Below are 21267 nucleotides of genomic sequence, written 5' to 3'. Positions count from 1 at the left end.
CTCCGCCAAACTGACTGTCCTTTGAAAAGTTTTTTAAATCGTGCAAGAGAATTACAACCACTATTAGTGATTGTGACAAGAGTTCGTTTATCAGAGGTAAATCAACCCTGTTCCAATTAGACTTGCCTGGAATTCTTGTCAGGTTTAAGAGGAGTAGACAGATAAGCACATGAGTCTTTTAAAAAAAAGAACCTGGATCTACTCTATAAATCAGTAACATTAGAGGATAGAATGTACTCATGTACAGTGGGACATGGATACAAACACATGCCCCACATACGAACATGGTACGATGGTAGAACTAGGGAGGGGTGCAGTAACAAAATCATTTTTGAAAATGCATACGAAACTGTTGGGTTTTTTGTTTAACTAAATGTCTGGTTACATAAGAGCAATGACATACATGTCTTTTTAAACTCTGATGGAAATATGACCAAATCAACAGATCTTGTCAAGCCTTATTAAGGAAGGAGGTAACGGTTTCGTTTTTTTTTCCTTTTTCATACTCTTCTTCCTCTTAACCTACCATTTTCTTAGATTAAGTTTGTACCACTAATACACCTGAATTGGGCGGGGTGACCTTTTCTTTTTTATTGTCAGAATTCTTTTACAGGAAATTGCTGACAGAAACTACGGTGACCTTTCACCTCATTTTTTCGTCAGAATAATTGTTTTGCCCCATACGCCACTGGAATTGGACCAATGTGCCTCTCCTCGTCATACGCCACTCTATCTGAGTAAGACATCTTGGGATGAATACACTTCATTGAGGGGCACGTGCACTAAAAGCCAATGTATCCCGAGATAGTCTACATACTCTTAAGTATGTGGACTATCTGGGGATACTCGGAATACACGACCCTATATAGAATTACATGTTCATGTATAACGAAGATGTTGAACGTGCTCCTGATTTTAAAATACAAAGTCTGGCCGCAATGGTAGGTACAACTATCATGTTCAGGACAGAAATATAAAGTAATGAACCCCACACCCCCATCCCCCCACCCCTCCCAAAAAAAATCCAGATGTAGAAATAAATGATTATCGATTTCTAGAATGTTTTGTATTTTTAGGCGAGCGTTTATTTTCGAAAAGTATGTTTAATAGTATAGATCTTTCGTTTATCCATTTTATGGTTAAAGGCCTTAGTCGAATTATTTTAGAACCCCCAACAAACATATACACACGCCCATTTTTGTGATTCTTATGCATGCGAAACCTGTGTCTGTATCTGATGAACCTAAGACTGACTTTCTGGTCGTTTAATGTCAACAATCGCTAATCCAATTCGACAACCGAAACTGATTCAAATTAATCACAGTGTCTCGGTCTCAATTTAGACAATATCCACATGATGAATTAAACCTAAATGTAAATACTTCCTTTTTCAATTTATAGTAGAACGACATTAATTAAGTCATCAAAACAATGTCTCGCGAAGATCGCGATGACCCATTTTTTTTATTCATGTTGTTTTCGGGTTCGAGAGCGTAATGGAGGCTAAAGTGCATGACCAACATCTTAAAACCTTCTGAATTTGTTTATCTGTCACAGTGAAAATATTTAGTTTAAACTAGATCACGTTCATTTTAGATATATAAGTTTAATATCATATATACCGGACCATATGACACACTCTAACAAATGACACTGATGACTGACCTTATTCTGCAAGTGCTGTTAAAGTTCATTTTATGCCACGAACTTCCCGGCTCGTACACGAGTTGTTGTTTTTTTTAATGCTAACTAAAACGATGACAAATGCATGCCATTTTTCTTGACGGTCAATTTTCATCTCAAATCAGAAATGATAAATCGCATAAAACTTAAAAAAGAAAATAAGATAGGCCTATTATTTTCCACTCGTTCGTTTTGTCGATTTGTGATGACAAACGCCGTTTTCCCATCCATCTGGCCTGTCGTGTACCAGGGGCCCGTTTCATAAAGCTGTTCGTAAGTTACGAATGACTTTACGCACGACTGGTGACCCTTTCTTGTGCTATATGATTATATCCCTATGTAGCTGACTTATGTATAAGAACAGGTTCCAGTCTATCGTAAAGTTGTGCGTAACTTTACGAACAGCTTTATGAAACACCACCCTGGGAAGCTTCGTCAGGATGGGAAATTTTTTCTGACAAAAAGTCACCATTTCCGGTAAAAAAAATCTGGAAAAACCCCAAAAGGTCAATGGTAAACTAAATTTCCGTAACTAGCCGTCCAAAACTTGCTGATAACTGAACAAAACACGTCATCAAATTCTGTCGGGATAGTTTTGTTATTTTACTGTCAAGAACTTTGAAGTTTATCGATGAAGTTATGATTGTATTTATTTGATTTATATTTTGTTGAAAATGAAATAAATGAAATGAAATGAAGTGAGTTTCTTGATATGATAGCATTGGGAAAAATATGAATATGGCAAGATATCTTTGTTATCATGATATACCCTTTTTAGTAAGTATAGCACATGAATTGAGATCCATTTTATATACTCTCCCTATTGCTCTTGTTAAATTGCTGGATAATAATTAATCCATTATTGTGACCTCTATTCGGACACAGTCCTTAACAACGATTCCAATGTATTTGAATTTTTAACACATTTTCTGGAAATCGAGTTGGACCTAGAGACTGAATTAAAATATCATCTTTACAGAGGCTGGAGCAAAATATGAAGACATGCTTGAATTATGTGATTGGTACACCCTCGCCTTCTGAAATTAAACCGAACACTTGAAACTTTTCCCGCCCAGCTGGATGCATGCAGAATGAACTCGGATCCAGGGCTCTGTAACACAAATATTAGCGATCAATCGCTAAATGCACTGACCAGTCAAAATCAATGTTACACGCGCATTAGGTTTAAAATACTGACCAAGCACCACTCAGTGAGGTTCTTTTATAATTTGCAATTCATCGCAAATATTTGTGTTACGGAGCCCAGACATTTTCCGGAGAAAAATTTGACAAGCAAAAAAAGGGTCCTAACTTGCGTACGAGCGACATTATTTCCATTATTTCTTTTATTTAGGCTCTCAATGGGGGGGGCGCAAGGGCCGAGTGTGCCCCCCTTCCCCTGTGGATCCGCCAGTGCTTGGATGCATTGCATAGAGCTTCCCGAATACCCAGTCACGTCGACAAAAACAGCCTCCTGAGTCCTGACTGATCAAAACTATTCTTTTATTTTCAATGACCGTCGATCGGTTTGGAGCTGTTTTTATTGGTGGGACTGCATACATTGGCCCGTATTCTGAAGTCGGGTTTAACTTAAACTCTGGTTTAAAGTTGTAGTGTAAGTATGGATAGCCACTTGTTACATAAATCACTAACAGAAGAGATATCATATTTCAGCTCATTTGGCTCTCAAATCATTTGTAATTGTCTAGGAAGTACAAGTAAATGATTGTCTTCACCATCGAATAATCAGGATAGAGCACAGGAAATATAAGAAACATACAACTTAATAAAAAAATGATACTTGTGGCTTCCCATACTTAAATTACAACTTTAAATCTGAGTTTAAGTTAAACCCGACTTCAGAATACGGGCCATTAACTTTAACAGAATTTAGACACAGAATATGTAATTCTACGGTCACCTTTCTTCTGTATTATTTTTTTTTACAATAAATTGCGTGTTTGTAATGCAGTTTTGGTTGAAAAAAAATAATCATAGCCAACATCATTAATTTCTTTCCATGGCACTGGAGCACTTGGTGGTTGGAAGGCTGTTATAGTACCCAAAATGCTTTTTAACTTTGTAAATAATGTGTTGAATTACTGTATTCATATTTTTGGCATGAAGCATGGGTAATTATCAAATTTAATAAATTTAAAAAAGCAACAAATGATACATATTGAATTTGAAAATATAAATGGGGATTTTTGCAACTTGTTTCCCTTCGCTCGCTAGATTTCCGAAATATTGGAATTTTGGCCAAAATCCAGCCCCTTGAAATGTTTACCTCTTTAGTATAAACTTTGACGCATTGTACGTAAAAAACAAACAAAAAAGTCAGGAACCGCATCGCATTTCAATGTAGAAACAGGTCTGGAAAGCATTTCATGGAGCTATTTCTATCAAATGAATGTCATTGACAATTACTCTCATAAGCTGCTGAAATTCGCGCATCTAATATGATGAGAAAGCATTCGTCAGTAAAAAGTGTAAAAAAAGTATAAAAAAAAGACGCCACCATGAAAACCTCTCTGAACATAATAGCCACACCCGCTCTTTTACAAAGGGCACATGCAGGAAAATCGAAAGAGAAGGTGAGGAACAATCGTCCTACCAGATTTGAATCACTGTCTGGTGTCTGCCGAAGGACGTTAATGATTATTCAAGAACTTAAACCGTTGACAAAATATCACCCGCCTCGCAGTGTATAGTAGGATCATAATCACGAAAATGCGTAGGAGTGTAAGGAAAAGTTAGATCGATCACGCAACACCGTGGCAGCAGAAAACCCCACTTTAGAAAATCGAAATGGAACCCGGGTTTCGTGATAATTTCATCCACCAAATTCCTGGGATCGAAGCTGTGTAATAATATTCTTGAAATGTGGGATGTGTCATTGAGATGTCGGCTACGGAATACCACCTTTCTTGTAAGGGTATTGACCTCGCATTGCGAGCTAAATGAGCGGCAAAATTTGCTCAGACCTGCAGAGCGGGTACAAGATTGTAAATTCGTGAAGTGAATGAGCATTTTGTTCGCAGATATTAATTTCCAATCTCGGTGTAAGGATGGCGTGTTCGTGTCGCTATTGTATGAAAGGAGTGGAGCGGTATTTGTGTTATTGAATATTATTATGATTTATTATTCAGAGGGCCTGGGTTATTGACCAACGAGAACAAAGGAATTGAATTCGGCAGCATTCATGCGGTAGATATTAAAGTACCGGTGAGAAATTGATGATGAAATGAGGAAAAAAATCTTTTGTTTCTTTTTTTGATAAAATATCTTCGTAGAATTTTTTCGGGGCTCTGCATTTTGTGGTGCTTCTGCCAAAGTGACACTTTGAAAAGTTAATATTTTTTGTTAGAGCTAAGTAATTCCATTGCATTTTCCAGTGTTATAGCATTCATGAGGTGAATCCACCCTTTTTAAACACTTCACCTGTAGTAACAAAATGAATCAATTGTATAAAATTAATTTATGTTTAGCTTACTCGCTTTGCTCAATAATAAACTTTCAAAAATAAAACTTCAGAAAATGTGTGAATGGATGCAAAAGGACATCCAAATGAGCCCTACTTCATATTTTCATCTCACAATTTCATTCAAGTTGTTTGGGGGTTGTTGCCCCCCTTCCCCCATCTCCCTCTCTCTCTCTCTCTCCTTTCCATTTTATCTTATGTGTGTGTGTGTCATGTTGAATACTGTACATTCCACATTTCATCATAGTGGTAATTATTATGCAGTACCCATTATTCTAACGATGGTCTACCATGTTCTGTCCTATACATATAATGGCTCTACCACCATGACCACCGAATACCAATCTCCGGACTCTAGATTAAAAACACCCATTCCGTGATTTACATCACCCTGTCTCGACTGATAGGGAGATATTAAAAGTGATATAAAAATAGGGTACAACGGCATCTTTCCTCATAAGTTCCAGACCGCTGTTCTAACAGGGATCGGCGTCTGACGTCACTCACCTAACGAGCGTTATCAATCTGTTGGAGAAGGCGTAATTGAGAAGGAAAACTCACCAGGGCGAAACACGAACAGAGTAGTGGAATTTGACAGTCCAACCAGCTCAATCCTGATGAAGGGGTGAATTGGAAGGGTGGGGAGGGGGAGCATCAGACCACTGGAACACTATCAACCCCTTTCTTAAAGGTGCTACACTGCAAAAACTCCGGTGTTGATTTAACACAAGCCCGGAATCTATCTGGTGTTAGACTGGTGTTATCTGGTGTTAGACTAATACCAAAACCGGTGTTGTTTAATACTTCTCTGGTATAGACATATATAGATTATGGGCTGGTGTTGAATCAACACCGGAGTTTTTGCAGTGTAGGACGTGTGCACTGAACGCAAGTCGTCCGTTTTATTTTAATCTTTAGTGTACCACTTTCCAAAACATTTTCTTTATTTTCAGCTGATGTAAATAAAATATGCCTCCTTAGATATGCTCATTTGAAGAAAACGGACCGATATCGGACAATATTAGACCACTCACCTGTGATCTTTAGCCATCGTTTTCAGACGTACATGTACTGTAATCTCTTGGTCAGCCGTTTTCTACTTTAACCCAATTTCCTAACAATAATTACATTATGTAAACAATATTTATGAAAATTCTTCTTCGTTTCAACAAACCGGCATGCCACAGTCTACCTCAAAGTGTGATCGCAGGTGTGTTTACTCTGTGTATGAAATGATATGAGGGACAAAATACCGCTATGTTGAATATGATATTCAATAACACAAATATAATTCATAGCGTGTAGTCGGCATTATAAGGTACGTGAAAGTGTATTATTCAGAAGTAGACTCACAAAATAAAACAAAATCAGATCTAAACAAACGTTCTCTCTGGCAATAGGCCTAGATATGTTGGAATCCAGCATTTACGATGTATATTTAGAAACATTTCCCGAATATTATTGTTCAAGCGCGTGCACATTTTTCAACCCTGTAATTTCCCGTCAAGCAGGTCGAATCATTTAGCCAAGCGATGCATAACATTTCAATAACAGAGTCCAATGTTACATAGAACGCTTCCTTTAACCACTCAAATTGGCAGTGCTTGCAGGTACATTCACCTTATAATATCCAATTTGCTCGAGAATGGCTTTTCATTTTAGACATCTCATGGCTAATTGACTCTTCAATCATAAACATAAACGTACAGAAATTGTCTGATTTGCAACATGATGGTGTACGTCTATACAGGGATGGTTATGATAATGGTAGTTATTATGTCCTGGTGTCCTCAATGTTGATCAACAATGATGAACGAAGGACAGGGTCCATGTACTAGGTTATTCAACGGGCAGTGAAAATATTACTTGTTTTGAACATGCTTGACATTGATTGAGCACATATGTTTTGATTAGACAGAGTGTTCGTGTTGAAAAGGGTAACTCAAGACTGAAATGATATGGTTGTTTAGTACCATTAAAGAAGTACCCACCGAGAAGTAACAATATCAAAATGGGATAAAATAACGAAGTTTTTTGTATTTTTAAGTTTTTCATCATTTCGGTGAAAAAGATCTAACGACTAAGGCCGACGTCAAGAATATTCCGTGATGGAACAAATGCAATCATTGTCCTTTCCCCATTTGTCATACGAAATGTTTCCCCTCGTTACGAAATAAATTAAAGCATTAATGTACCTACACATTAAACAAGAAGTCACCTCCACTGATAACATTTATGGATCAGAAAGTAATTCCATGTGATAAAATTTGAAAGACAAGGATGGAAATTCCATCATTATCCCGCTCATATCAAATAACATTTTCACTGAAACGAAGCCACACTTTACCATGAGCCTGATGAGTTCGTTATGTTATTTCAAATTTTAAGGAAATTATGTTTGCACCAATATGATTTCTTTTGTGCTCTTTTTTCTTTCCTGTAATACATGCATGTACGCATATAAGAAAAAGTCAACTATAATTTCTTCATTTCCAAGGGGGATCCACACTTTAGAAGCTTTGCTTTTTAGTGGATCCCCTCATTTGCATTTATGCTCTATATAATACTGTTTTTCTGTTTTACGAAGTAAAAATGCCCTCCTGTAAAATTGTACTTGATTTGTACTGCTTTATATTACTTTGTAATATGTTTTGAATGGAAATGAAATAAAAGAATTGAATTGAATTAAATTGAAAAACTTGTGTATTTTGCTTATTCTATTTTATTCATATTCTTTTTGCCATCACATAGACGCCTCCCCCCCTCTCTCTATCTTTTCTCTTTTTCACAGCAGAACTTCAACCACCCTCCTCCTCACACCCACACACACACATACACGTAATCATATAATATCTCGTTTCCTCTTCTGATTTTAAGTACAATAAAAACTCCATAAAGAGGCAGATCACATGACCGGAAGAGGAAATAGTCTTTATTCTAAGGTTCAGACACACAGACGTTGTCTTTTAGCTTTAATGTAATTTATTGTGTCGCATTTACACCAACGAAGCCAATTCCAAGGGGGTGTTGTAGAAGGAGTTGCATTTAAATACAAGTCAAATATCAAGCGCAAGTCCTGAATATGTGTTTTTTGATTAGTTGACCATAAATTTGCGTTTGATTTTATAGTTACGCTTGATTGCACTTCTCTATGCAACATGTCCAAGGACGATCAAGCTTAGATGATAATTTTTAATTACACATCTTCAGTCGGTTACACTGCAAAAACTCCGGTGTTGATTTAACACCAACCTGGAATCTTTAAGCATATACGTCCACACCTGAGAAGTGTTAAACAACACCAGTTTGGTTTTGGTCTAACACCAGATAGGTGCTTATACAACATCAATTGGTATTAAAACAGCATCGGTTTGATTCCAAACTGTTTCAATACTTCTCTGGTGTGGACATATATAGATTCCGGTCCGGTGTTTAATCAACACCGGAGTTTTTGCAGTGTAGCTGAGGGTTTCGTTAGTGTAATATTACCCCTTTATTAGAATTGATATGAACATAATAGGTGACTTCATCGGATCCTCTTTGATTAAAATGAAAGTAAATGAATATAAGTGACACATATGCAATATTTGATTCACTAATATACTGTAAATATTGCAACATCGTTACATAACCTACTGCCACAACTTAACTTAACTGGCTTTTACTTCTTTTTTCAATGTTGCCCAATCACTTTCAATCTCTACTACTTATACTACTTAATCCTTTCTTGTAATTCGTGTTTGCTTCGTTCTTTTTTTCTTTTTTTTTTTACAGAAGTCCGTAAGTGTTGTATTAATGCAGCCTAAAAACCAAGCGAAATTTTTCTTTTAACCAATTAGAGGGGGTCATTTGTGACTTAAATTTATTTGTCTTAACGTTTTAAAGAAGCTCCGGGCCTAAGCAGGATATGTTCATATCTAACAAAGATAAATAGAAACGAACAAGATTTATTAAGATTTTAGGTAATAATGCAATGGAACTAAAACTAAGTCAATTTACAAGAATGAAAATGGATCCTTACTTAAAACGAGTTAATGCTTGATAACTTTTCACAGCATTAACATTGAAAGATTGACACTATTCGGTATCAAGACTTGGTTAATCTAAGGATTATTAATATTCAAGGATTAATTCGTTATGGGAGAAAGATTATCATGATAATATATGATAAATAGTATTTTGGATGAAAGATGCTAAAATGGACATCTCTTAAATCACGACGGGATACTACGTTAACATCTACCGTAGATAATAATGTAAACGCCTTTCGTAATGATTCATTGATTGGAATCATTTCGTTGGATATGATATTTATTGAAATGTCAAGTAAGTCTGAAAGCTTTTCGTGAGTGAGGAACCATGTGGACAACGGTTTTAGTAAGGTCCTGTCCGAGGGACTTGTTATAGTACCTATAAGCACTCGAGCATCAACGTGTGTCCTAAATATACATGATATTAGAGTTTAAATAGGAAGTTTCAGTGTTGGTTTCGGTTATGTCTTTATAAAATTAGATTTAGGTAGCTCATTAAAAACAGCTTACATGATCCAATGGTGTCCCTCGATGATATGCAAATTAATCCACCCCGCAATCAGTGAATTAAGGTTATAATTCTTTGAAATCAATCATCGCATTCATGAATTTGCAACCAAACTAGTTTGTTACATCATTTTTGACCTGCGCGGACGCATCTCCAAAACAGAGAAAGAAAGCAGAACAGTTGGCAACGAAACGAGGGGAACAAGAAATCACTAAGCGATCATTCAAGCCAATATTGACGATCCAAATCTGTCTGTTCATGCGTTTTGTGTCAAAATTTGGACACGGGGTGAAGCGGAATGATGAGATCACACGTACCGGCTCAACTCGGGCCACTTTATTTTACCTCATGCTTGCTGAAGCGGAGAGCACCGCGTGCACGGTTCGTTGACAATGCGTAAAAGGCGATGCTGTTCCATACTATAGCACAATAGTTCATGGATTTGTGTGTGTGTACCAATATGCGACTAAATCAGTTCATTATGCCAAGAACAATCAACATTCCAACACCAACAACAACGCCAACACCGGACTTGAAATTGCCCATATAGGCTACGGAAAATAAAAGAACGTCTTACAGTAACAATGACAATTTTTGTTTTTGTTTTGTATGATATGTTATATTTGAACATTATCATAGTGGGCGTATCTATATTTTTTTTTCTTTTACTAAAATGTCAATACGCTCTATATTTTGTAAACATTGAAGAAATATCTGAAAATTCAGCTTTTAAGGAAAGCATTAAAATGATAAATCAGCGCCAACTCTTTTTGGATGTCATCCAAAATGAGTGATAATGCTCGATTTATGTCAATTCAAAAGATCTGGTGCTAATTTTAAGTGGAATTTAAAAAGAAAGTTAATGTAATAGAAATGGGATTTAAGAGTAAATTTCGTAAGGGCGACTTCCCCATTTGCCCCCCCCCCCTCCTCAAATCCAACTGCAAAGAACATAATCATAGCCTTGGATACAAATTTTTCATCGATTGAACATTTAATTTTTATATTTTGATACTATAGCTTTCCGTCCGTCTTACTCGTATGGCGAAATTGCCTCCAATATTCATTTCAAAATAAGTTGATCATACAATTTGAAACTGACCGATGCAATTCAAAAACTAATAGAAAGATTCTTGATTATATAGTTTTATTGTCGATTTCCTTTTACTGCAAGGTTCTATAGTTGTTATTCGCAATTTCTCTCATTTCAGACTGTAACATTGGACACCATCGCCATTACTCTTGGTCAAACACTCTTTTGGGATAATTGGTTTTGAATATAACTTAACCTCGACTCAACGAACTATCTTCCCTTAGATTTCCGCTCAATTTGAAGTTTCAGTTCCTTAACTTTAACCCTCAGTACTCACGATATGATAAGATTTTACGGGCTAAACAAGTAAATGAAAACGTGCTCCCAAGCATAAATTTCCAGCGAGCACACTCAGAAAAGATTTTGTGGCGGAGGTTAAAGGCCAGGGGGATCGTAGAGGTAAAAATCGATGCGTTGTTCCCCTCAGGGAGTGCGTGATGCGGGGAATAGAACGTCTTGGTGACGCCGAGAGCAGATTTCAGACATCCTTCTTATTTTCCATCGTAGGAATAACGAAATGAAATTGAAAGTGGCAGCCTGCTATAGGACATGGATGGAAGTTGATTTGTATGAAGTCAGCTTGATTTTGTAATGTATCGATATGAAATATTAACTTGTTTTTTTATTGACCAGATACATTTGACCCCCAGGTGATAAAGTGCTAGTTCCATAGTCCTGATAAGTGTTTTTTAAAGTTGGACGTGAAGTTCAGCACAATTTTACGAATGAATAAATCCAAGTATACATTCCAATAACAAATAAGGTAACAATGACCAGAGGTCCGTTTCATAAAACTTGCTTTAACAACAAATTTGCAATACCAGTTCAAAACTACTAAAATCATTCGATTTGATTTGCTAATAGAAACTTTTTATATGTATTGTGCATTTGTTATCATAACAAGTCTTAATGAAAGAGGACCCTGATGAAAGGGTCGGGTTAGTTTAATTGTAATTTTAATCACATTTTCAAGTCAAATTCCAGTTAAAACACAACAAATAAAAAGGTTAAAGATAAATGTGACCTCACTCATCAGTCGCAATATGTTGTAGTATTATTATGAATCTAGTTATTCTTATAACTTTTTATAGACTATGTAATTCTCAGTTTATGAATATCATACGGACTACTATCAAAATTTGTGCATATCGAATATTCGCATATTTGTGTTATATCGAATACACGACCCAGATGCTTGGCAGTTCAAACTGTTTTAAACTCCTAGCTTTGTTGTCCCCAAATTTCGATTTTCGAAGAAATCACTATTTGTAAAAGGTATACGGTGTGCGTCGAAATCATCTGTATGAGAGTCTGAATACAGGCCCATCTTATGTATGCAAGGAGGATGTGGGATTGAATTGTGTTCCGTTATTTGCTTTTCGTTCTAAAAAGTATCATGTTTTAAAATGACACATAGAAAACACTAACCTGATATCAGGTATGTACTGTCAAAAAAAAATTCCATGGTGCGCGCCGTTGTCACCGTCACTTCGATTCGCCAGTGAAGAATAGTCAAAATATAACAGAGGCGGCCCGCTCTTGAACATTAACAAATTTTAATAGCTTTCTCCGAAAAAATATAATAATAAGTTGATTTTGAAACGATAATTTAAAGAAAAAAAAAGGAAATCGCACATAAGATGTATCTTTCAATGACATTAAATATCAAATCTAATGATAAACTCCTCTTTGCTATTTCGTGAAAGAGATCTGATCAGGATTCGTCACTGAGTCAACTATTTTAAAATTGAGATTTTTAAAGAAATTCAAACAGTCATGCCAGAAAATTATTGATCACAGCTTAAAACACCATTTTTAAAATGGAACTAGGTGTGTTTATTATTCACCCCTACGCACACATGGGAGGGGTCTAATGGCATTTGAATTGCAAACGCCTTTTCTCTCAAGTGGCAGCACGATTTTTTTTTCAACAGCCCCAAACTCGGTCAAAAATGTAGAAGCAAAATGGCGCAGATAAACGGCCTTGCGAAATCATTATTCCATTAAAAGCAGACCACGACCTAGCTTTAGGTTCTGAGAAGTTTCGTCTCGTGTTACACACGGACGTGAGGACGGTTCTTAAAATGAAAATAACCGCCGGAAATGCATTCGAGTATCGTGATGTTAAGGAAACATAGATTTAGTGACGTCACAATAGCTCCAGGGTCAATGGATGCGTCAAAATAAATGACAAGTCTCGTCTACGAGTATAGTCGAGGAGGATCGACAGCTCAGTGGATAACATGATTAAAGGACAATATAATGGATAACGTAAAATCGATCCAATCAATGTTCCAGTCTTAAAAGGTTTTATTCAAATAAATCTCGCCAACTGGTAAAAATCTCTATCTTTGATTACAAAATGCCCATTGGCTTTAAATACAAAGCTATTAATGGAAGGCCAAGATATATATTTTTTTTCATTTTACAAAGTGAGAGATAGAGAGAGGGTAGGGGGTAGTAAGAGAGTAAACGAGGGGGAGAGGGGGGAGGTATGATGTGTGTGTGTGTCTGTGTGAGAGAGAGAGAGAGAGAGGGAGAGAGATAGGGGAGAAAGAGATAGGACAGCGAGAGAGAAGGATGGGGGTCTGTTCTTGATCGACCAGAGCAGACGAGCTACAGGGCCTCACCGTACCAGTAAAAATCAAGGCCTTTGCAATTTCAGTGTTATTTTGCGTGGGAAAGCCGACAGCTACCCTTCTCATCCACTTTGGACGTCAAATGTCGATCGGAATGACTTGAGAAAGGGGTGAGGAAAATTGCAATCAGTAAAGTTGTCTGTAGGTTATTTGCTAAAGGTTAGGCACATTCGTAAGGTCTTATATTTTTTATGGTGGGAAAATCTCAGACGGTTGCATTTTGAGGGGTTTTTTTACGATAGCGGTGTAGCGATTTTAAGGGATTCATTTCTTAGTTATGGTGTGTCTACAATATTATACAATAAATGAGAACTTGAATCTGAAAGCATTAACGTCGCTCTTCAGGGTTTTTCTTTTACAATCAATCTTTTACCTTTTCTTTCTCAACGTACATGACGACCGCGCGCACCTTATCTTTACAATGAAGTTAAACCAAACTAGAAAAAAATCATGGAGATAATAAAACTTCTATACGGGGAGAAGGATAAAATTTCCATGGGAAAAAAATCGCCCAGTATAATTTTGCTTTTGAAAATCGAGCATTTAATTTTGAACGTTCATCATTCCCTATTGCCTGTATAATCTCACTTTTTCTCATGATTACATTCACTTCCATCCTTTATATTACAAGTCTCTTTCCCTCCTTGCCATCTTTTGAAAATCCTTCTATTGCCCTATCCCCCTCTACCTCGAATGTAGGTCTTGGCGCCCTCATCATTGTCTTTCTCCCCCTCTCTCCCTGTCCTCTATCCTTCTTTCTCTCCTATCTCTCTTTCACACAAACAAACATCTTTGACATCTTATCATGGAGCCCCTTTTAATACTCACACATGAAAGGGTAAGGTCCCTTGTAATGACGGCCCATTATAGGTTCATAAAATTGGAGGCCCAGCATGTCCACACTGGTCCCTCCATTAACGCAAGGATGTGAGTTAAATCACAATGCAATACATTGGCAGCTTCAGACAAGACTGGTACCTGGCGTAGTGTCTTTAGAGGCTGTTAGGAGAGGGGGAGACATGCGAATTCAGAGAGATGGGGTGATACCTGGAGTGAGCGACAGAGAGGGGGAGATAAACAGAGAGGGATGCGACAAGAGAAGGAAAAGGACATTACATAGACAGGAAGAGAAAGGTAGACGGATTGAGAAAGAGAAAAGCAAACAATAGAGAGATACAGAGAAACGAGAATTAGTTACATTGGTGGAATGCGAATCCTGTGCTTCTTATGGTTAAAGAGTCTCATGCTTTAATTACATAATCAGCTCGTGCTTTTAGAGTAGTGTTTCGTAAATGAAATGAGAGAGATTAGAGAAATAGTACTTCAAAATTGATAATAATTAATAAATCCAGCAATTCATGACATATAGGGCCTTTTCATATGTGAATCTTGAATCATCATTGCAATGATTATTGCAGTTCGTCTTTAGAATCATGGGACTTTTCACACTCTCGAAAACTGTGATTTGAGTGAAACTTAAGTGGAATTCACCTCCGGAGTAGAATTTGAATTCGTGATTGTGATTAGCGGCGTTCTATTAATCATGTTCTGGTTTGGTTTCACACGTGCCAAAAATTCATCATTAGCCTTATTTTTCACTGGAATCATCATTCAAATTACGATCTTTTCAAAAGGTATCTCGACGTTTTGTCTAGACCATTTCGATAATCTTGTTGCCACATCTTTTTCTTATCATCTTTTCTTTAGGAATATTATTGGAGGATCCATCACAAAAGGATCTGGATATAATTGAGCTGGCGTTCAACCACATAAACAATGATGACACTATTCTTCCAAATACAAGACTAGAACCGAGGCGGGGTCGGGTACCGGCCTCGGATCCATTTTCTGCTGTAATAACAGGTAGGTGCAAAAATCCGGTACGTGGTTCATATAACCTTATTTTAGAATTAGAACCTTTATGTTTCTACATTACAGAAAATTCATTCATTCATTATCATTTATTTGTTTTGTATTTTACTTCATATATGTTTATAACACATTGCATTGAAATCAATATGTCTTAGGATTTGTTTTATTATTTATTTGGATTTTTTTCTAAATTTATATGTATATTTAGTGGGGTGGGATGGTCTTCAGCTTCCGAATGCCCATTGGTATTACCACGTCTTACCACTTCTTCCTGTATCTATTTTTTATGAAACCTCTCTCTACCTGCATTTTTTTTTATCCATATCCGTCAAGATGCCTCATTTTACATGACATATCCTCCATCGTACCATTTTATCCCCTCCGTTTTCGGTAAAACACGCAAACGCACTTTCCGAATTGCAGACTGACGCCTAATTTTTCAAAATTGAATACAGTTATTTGCCCGTGTCCTTGAAATAAACAAGGGGAGACAGCGAGAGAGGATGGAGCAAGAAAAGAAGCAAGAGGGAAGACAAGGAAGGAGTGCGGAGACAAGAGTGAATAGAACAAAGAACAACGTCAATATAACAATGTTTAGTACCAAAGGTTAAATACTCTGCACTATGGTGTTACGGAGGCACACGGTTTCTGGTTTCAACATGTTTATGACTTTTAGTTGTCGCTTTTCATTAAATGGATGGTGTCTTTCTTCTAATCTATGCAGGAGTGATTATTGTCTCCAGCAATGAATTGAAATGGTTTATTACGTTTGTTATTCAAAGAGAGGTTATAGTAATGGTCCTTATGATATTGTTTTTATAATTATTGGGGTGGGGGTTCTTGTTGTGAATACGTATCTTTAACTTGGTTTCCGCGATATGATTATTACAGAAGTATTTGTGAACAAATACATTTATACAGCGCGTCCCCCAAAAATTTCCCTCTGATATGCGTCAAAATTAGTTTAAAAAATTATTATTATTCTCAATGGAATGCATAGAAATAGAAAACTCATTTCTTTTTCTAACTTCTGTAAACTTTTCAGTAGTCTCGCTTCAGTGGTTTTTAATACACAGTCTGTTATGTAACAGTGGTGCTTTTCAGCCCATTCCAAGTTTGCATGCATGCATCACTGCTGTGTGTTCTAGCAAATCAACCCCCTTTGACCATTCTGACCAAGGAATTCCCTGATCTGTCCATGCAGGGAAATCTCCATGATCTAACCAGGCTCATCAAATCACAACCTTGAACATGTTCAGAAGGGCAAAAACAGTATTTGACAGTTTGATAGCGGGAGATGCACAATGATTGAGACAATGGGTCATGTCTGTTTCGTTCCTAATTTCAACAATACTGCATTTTTGTTTTCATTACCTTTTTTAGTTAATAAGCTTCTGAGGTCAAGTTAATTCTATGTAACTTTTTAAAAGAAAGGAAAGTCAAATTCTTCTCAGGTAAAGTTCCTTTCCGCAAAGGGTGATTAACTTATGGATTCCCCCTTTATTTTTCAGCTTATTTTACTCATCGATCATTCACATTTTCTTTCAAGTTGCTGCACTGATTCCCCTTATCAATCATCAAACAAACTTATTTTTTATGTTTCTTGTCCTTCTGAACTTGCCCAAGTTTTTGATATGATGAGCCTAGATATAATTAGGGAAATGTCCCTGCTCAGATATTATCACAGGGCAGTTGACTTTTTTTCAAAAAGATGTTCATAAATCTTAAGAAATAAATCTTAAGAGCGAGTTGAATTTAAAGGTATAAAGCGTAAAATTTTAGTTTAAAGGGTAAAAGGTTTATTTTACACTTCTCCCAATATAATGGATTTTCCCTATTAGATGAGATGGGGTAAAATTTGTTTTAATGTCAATTTTTTTTAGTTCTCATCTGTAAAGATGTAACAAACCGTGTCGATGTCGGTGACCCCATCCTTAAGATCCACCGCACGCCGTTGTCATCATTTCCGGCATCGCTATTTATCAACGTCAATTTGGACATCGACGGTTTCTTTTCATTTTACCCGATTCTAAAACCATTCCCATCGATTGATGTAGCTGATGAAGATGTATGCAATGGTCTACTCTGTATAGAGAGTGAGAGGGGAGAGGGGTGGAACCTGCGAGAGCGGTTATACTGAGCAGTGTTGGGGGATGGAAATGGGGCGAGAAGTGCGAAAGAAGGAGAAAAGGGATAAAGAAAAATAGATAGTAGGAGAAGGAGAAGAAGTACCAAAAGAAGAAGAAGAAGAGGAAGAAGAAAAAGTAGAAGTAGAAGAAGAAGAATGAGGATGAGGATAAAAAGAAGAGTAGACTAATAATGAATGAAGTAGTGCATGTTTTATACAGCACAAATATGGTTGAACTAGGGAAATCTGTAGTTTACTTGAACCGCGTAAAGAATTCGCCTTTTTATTTTGTTTTGTTCCTTTGGTTTTCAATCAACATTTTAATCTTACGAGTGACAGTTAAATAATAATTGTTATACATGGCCTGAACGCGTATGTTCTCCCAAATAATTTGATACCATATTAATATGGTATGTCCTAACGCTTTGATGATCAGGAGGTATTCTTTGCAGTGATATAAATTTTGATTTGCGCCAAAGTCAAGCATGACTGAATTCAGATGTCAATAATGTCATAATCCTGTAAGGGTTACATTAAAATCCATTTTAAAACCCCTTTTTAATAATTTAAATTCTAAAGGTTATTTAACACTTTTTATGGTAAATTTTTAAGTTCATTTAGGATTACGACATCATTGGCATCTGGATTCATTCATTGCCGTCATCAAGTTCAAGTTCAAATTTATTCAAACCAATCAAGAACAAGAGACATATTACATAGTTTAACAAAAAAATAGAATACATGACAGGTTTGGGACCCCATAGAAGCAGAGCTTGTGAGAGGGGCCTCTTATAAAGTACATTACAGCAATAATGAGATGAAAAAAATAATGTTTACAATGATAATCTAAAGATTAAATAAGGAAATACATACAAACACAACACGCACACACACACACACACATATAGTTTATCAAAAATCAATTTAAGATATTTTGTAATCTTTGAAATAAATATTTTCGACATGAATTTTTAAATATGGGCAGTATTGGACTGGATCTAAAGTTTTGTGGTAACTTTGCCACGCCTTAACTTGTCACAAATCAAAACTTACATCACTGCGAATAACACCTACACTGCACTAACCCCGGTGTTGATTTAACACCAGCCCGGAATTTATATATATATTTCAACACTAGAAAAGTGTTAAAACAACACCGGGTTTGGTATTAGTCTAACACCAGATAGGTGTTTATACAACACCAAAACAGCAAAAAAGTTTACTCAATATAAGATAAAATGGGAACATGCATGTTTGTTGGGTAAAAAGATACCAAATATTTTGTAAATTTTACGCAATGTTCCCTTGAAATGTAATATTAGGGGGAAAATGACCCAGCAAACATGCATGTTTACTTTCTATCAAAATTCAGTAACTTTGAACTATGTTTTTTGAGTGCTTATTCTATCTCTCTCTCTCTTTCTCGCTGACACTTTCTATCTTTAAATCATTTTTTCTCTCTGTTTTTCTTATGTATATCCTTTTTTCTTCATTATCACCCTCATTCACTTACTTTCCATCTTACTCTCAATCCTAACTCTTCCCCCCCCCCTTTCATTCTCCATCTCTTATATTCTGGATCATCCTTCTTCCCTCCGTTCATTTGTATTTATTCTGTCCCTTCATTCCTATCCCCCTCTTCCATCTTCCATTGTCATCAATGGCATAAAAGGAAGATATCCCCTTCGCCCGATGGCGACCAGGAGTAGTTGATTCAGGAAGACTCGTAAACAGTTTAATTACAGCCCTTAAAAGGGTTTCAATCACTGATATTCTTGACGAAGAGCTACTCCTCGCCGATGTATACCCTTTCGAAGTCAGAGCTTTACATGCAGAGTTCTGCTATCCTTAAAACTCTCATCAGCAGAAAGTGATCCATGCAGTACTGTGCTCATATCATTTTTGCCAAAAGGTGAAATAAGCTAAAACTGAGAAATGCTTCAGGCGGAGGCCTTTTTCATTTTTTAATCGCATTTTTTACAGCATTGCATGGATTTTGATAGTTCAGTAAAAACAGAAGCGTGTGAGAATGGAGGTGGTTAGCTATAGTTATCAAAACAAACCATCCCAAATTTCCGGAAACGTGGACTTTATCTACCTTTACCTAATTATATAAAACATGCATGCTTCAGCATTTAAGCTTTTTCCTTTATCATGAACTACACAAAACCCTAAGGATTTGAATGCTACTCTTTGATGTTTCTTAACACGTTACGTTATGCCTCACTGATTGTTGAGAGGGAAGCAGCGGAACCATTGAACATGTAATGAGTCATGAGATCGAAATTATCGTTTACCTCGTTGAATTCCATCGGGAAAGTTCCCCTCTCCCCCTTCCCTTCTCTCCCACTCTTCCCCCACCCCTCCCCCTCTCTCTCTCTTTATATCTGCCTTGATTTTCGAGCTTTAAGGGTTTTTTTAATAGTAGCACCTGTCTTGTCAGGATGGGTGCTGTTTTTATACACTAACTGTATCTCAAAAATATCAATTCAACCAATCAAACTACACGATTTTAGTAGTTTATATAATTTTGATTTGCAATATTTATATAAAAAATAATAATAATGATATAACAACAATAATTACATGATATTGTCTGGCCTTGGGAGGAACATCAAATATATTGCCCTCAAGAATCATATCAATAAGGTTATTTAAGGAGCAATGTATTTAATGTACCCCGTCGGGGCTATATGCTATAATGTCGCGGAATGTCGCCATTTGGACCAGTAACCTATTCATATTTTACTTGGCATGATTTTTACTTTCTCTAATAAATGGCACTATCATGTTGACTTGCATAAACAATAGAAGTGTTAACATTTTTAATAAGTTGATTAACAGATAATTAATCTGGCATCTCTAGATAACGGATTAGTTTAATAGTCGCTTCAAAATGAAAATATATACTTTTTTATACTACAAACTGGTGCTTTTCCCCTCTGTAAATTACTCCTTTTCCAGTAATTTCTCCCATTGTCTAAAAAATATTATCCTGAATATTCTAGAACGCACAAACTTGTTTAAAAGGGGCTACCCCACTATTCGTCTGATTTTCACCACGCCTCCATTCTCCTCATTCAAAACCATCTTTATCTATTCATTCTAACTTCCGATTCACATTTGTCGACGTTCTTTTACACGACCTCCGAAGAATGGGAAATATATAATATACAATTAATTCTTTTAACTGTTAAATACCTTTGTATATGGCTCTTACTGCAAGTTAATTAAGGCGAGGAGTGACAGAACGAAACGAAGATGCTCTTCACCACAATCAGTTGTACTAAAACGCATGTAAAGAGGGTAGTGTTAACCAAACATCTCGCACCTCTCATTTACCCCTCCGTCACCCCTCCCTCTTACAAAATCACTCCTTTACCTACCAGCTAAGTGTGAAATAAGAACCTTGAGTGAGCGTTCTGGTGGGTAAATAATTGGATTTAGATGGCCGCGTGAGGCCTGAGCTTGAAGTTGTCGATGCCGACACTTTCGGCGAAGCGAACGGGTAGCTCCTTGCTCAGCTGCGCCCGAATCACTTGTTATTTCAGCCACTTAAAAACGGCATTGGTAACTCGATGTGACCATAGGGAATTTGAAAAAGAAATACAACAAAAAAGATAGATGAAGCTGTAAAGGGAAATATGAGAGTGGGATGGCACATAATACATACCAGTAAAAGAAATTGTACAAAATAAAGCTCAATTTAAATAAATATATTATCTAGAATAAAACAAAAATTGTAGAAATATGAAGTCATTAGCCAAAATTAATAAACATAATTGTAGTCGCATTTTCATTTCCATAATTGTTTCGTTAATGGAGTGATCAA

At 36.5% G+C, this 21267-nt stretch overlaps 1 protein-coding gene across 1 annotated transcript in view; it reads left to right on the top strand.

The window, feature by feature from the left end:
• The first annotated feature begins 14328 nt into the window (after positions 1-14328).
• Positions 14329-21267, top strand: part of LOC121406839 (glutamate receptor ionotropic, kainate 2-like) — a 45018-nt gene continuing 38079 nt past the window's right edge. The window contains exons 1-2 of the mRNA XM_041597710.1: positions 14329-14569; positions 15143-15298. Of these exons, the coding sequence (XP_041453644.1) occupies positions 14329-14569; positions 15143-15298 (397 nt within the window). The remainder of the gene's footprint in view (positions 14570-15142; positions 15299-21267) is intronic.

The sequence above is a fragment of the Lytechinus variegatus genome, chromosome 2 (genome assembly GCF_018143015.1).
Source record: "Lytechinus variegatus isolate NC3 chromosome 2, Lvar_3.0, whole genome shotgun sequence".
NCBI lineage: Eukaryota > Metazoa > Echinodermata > Echinoidea > Temnopleuroida > Toxopneustidae > Lytechinus > Lytechinus variegatus.
Note: the sequence above shows the minus strand (reverse complement) of the source record. Positions and strands in the feature narration are given on the sequence as shown.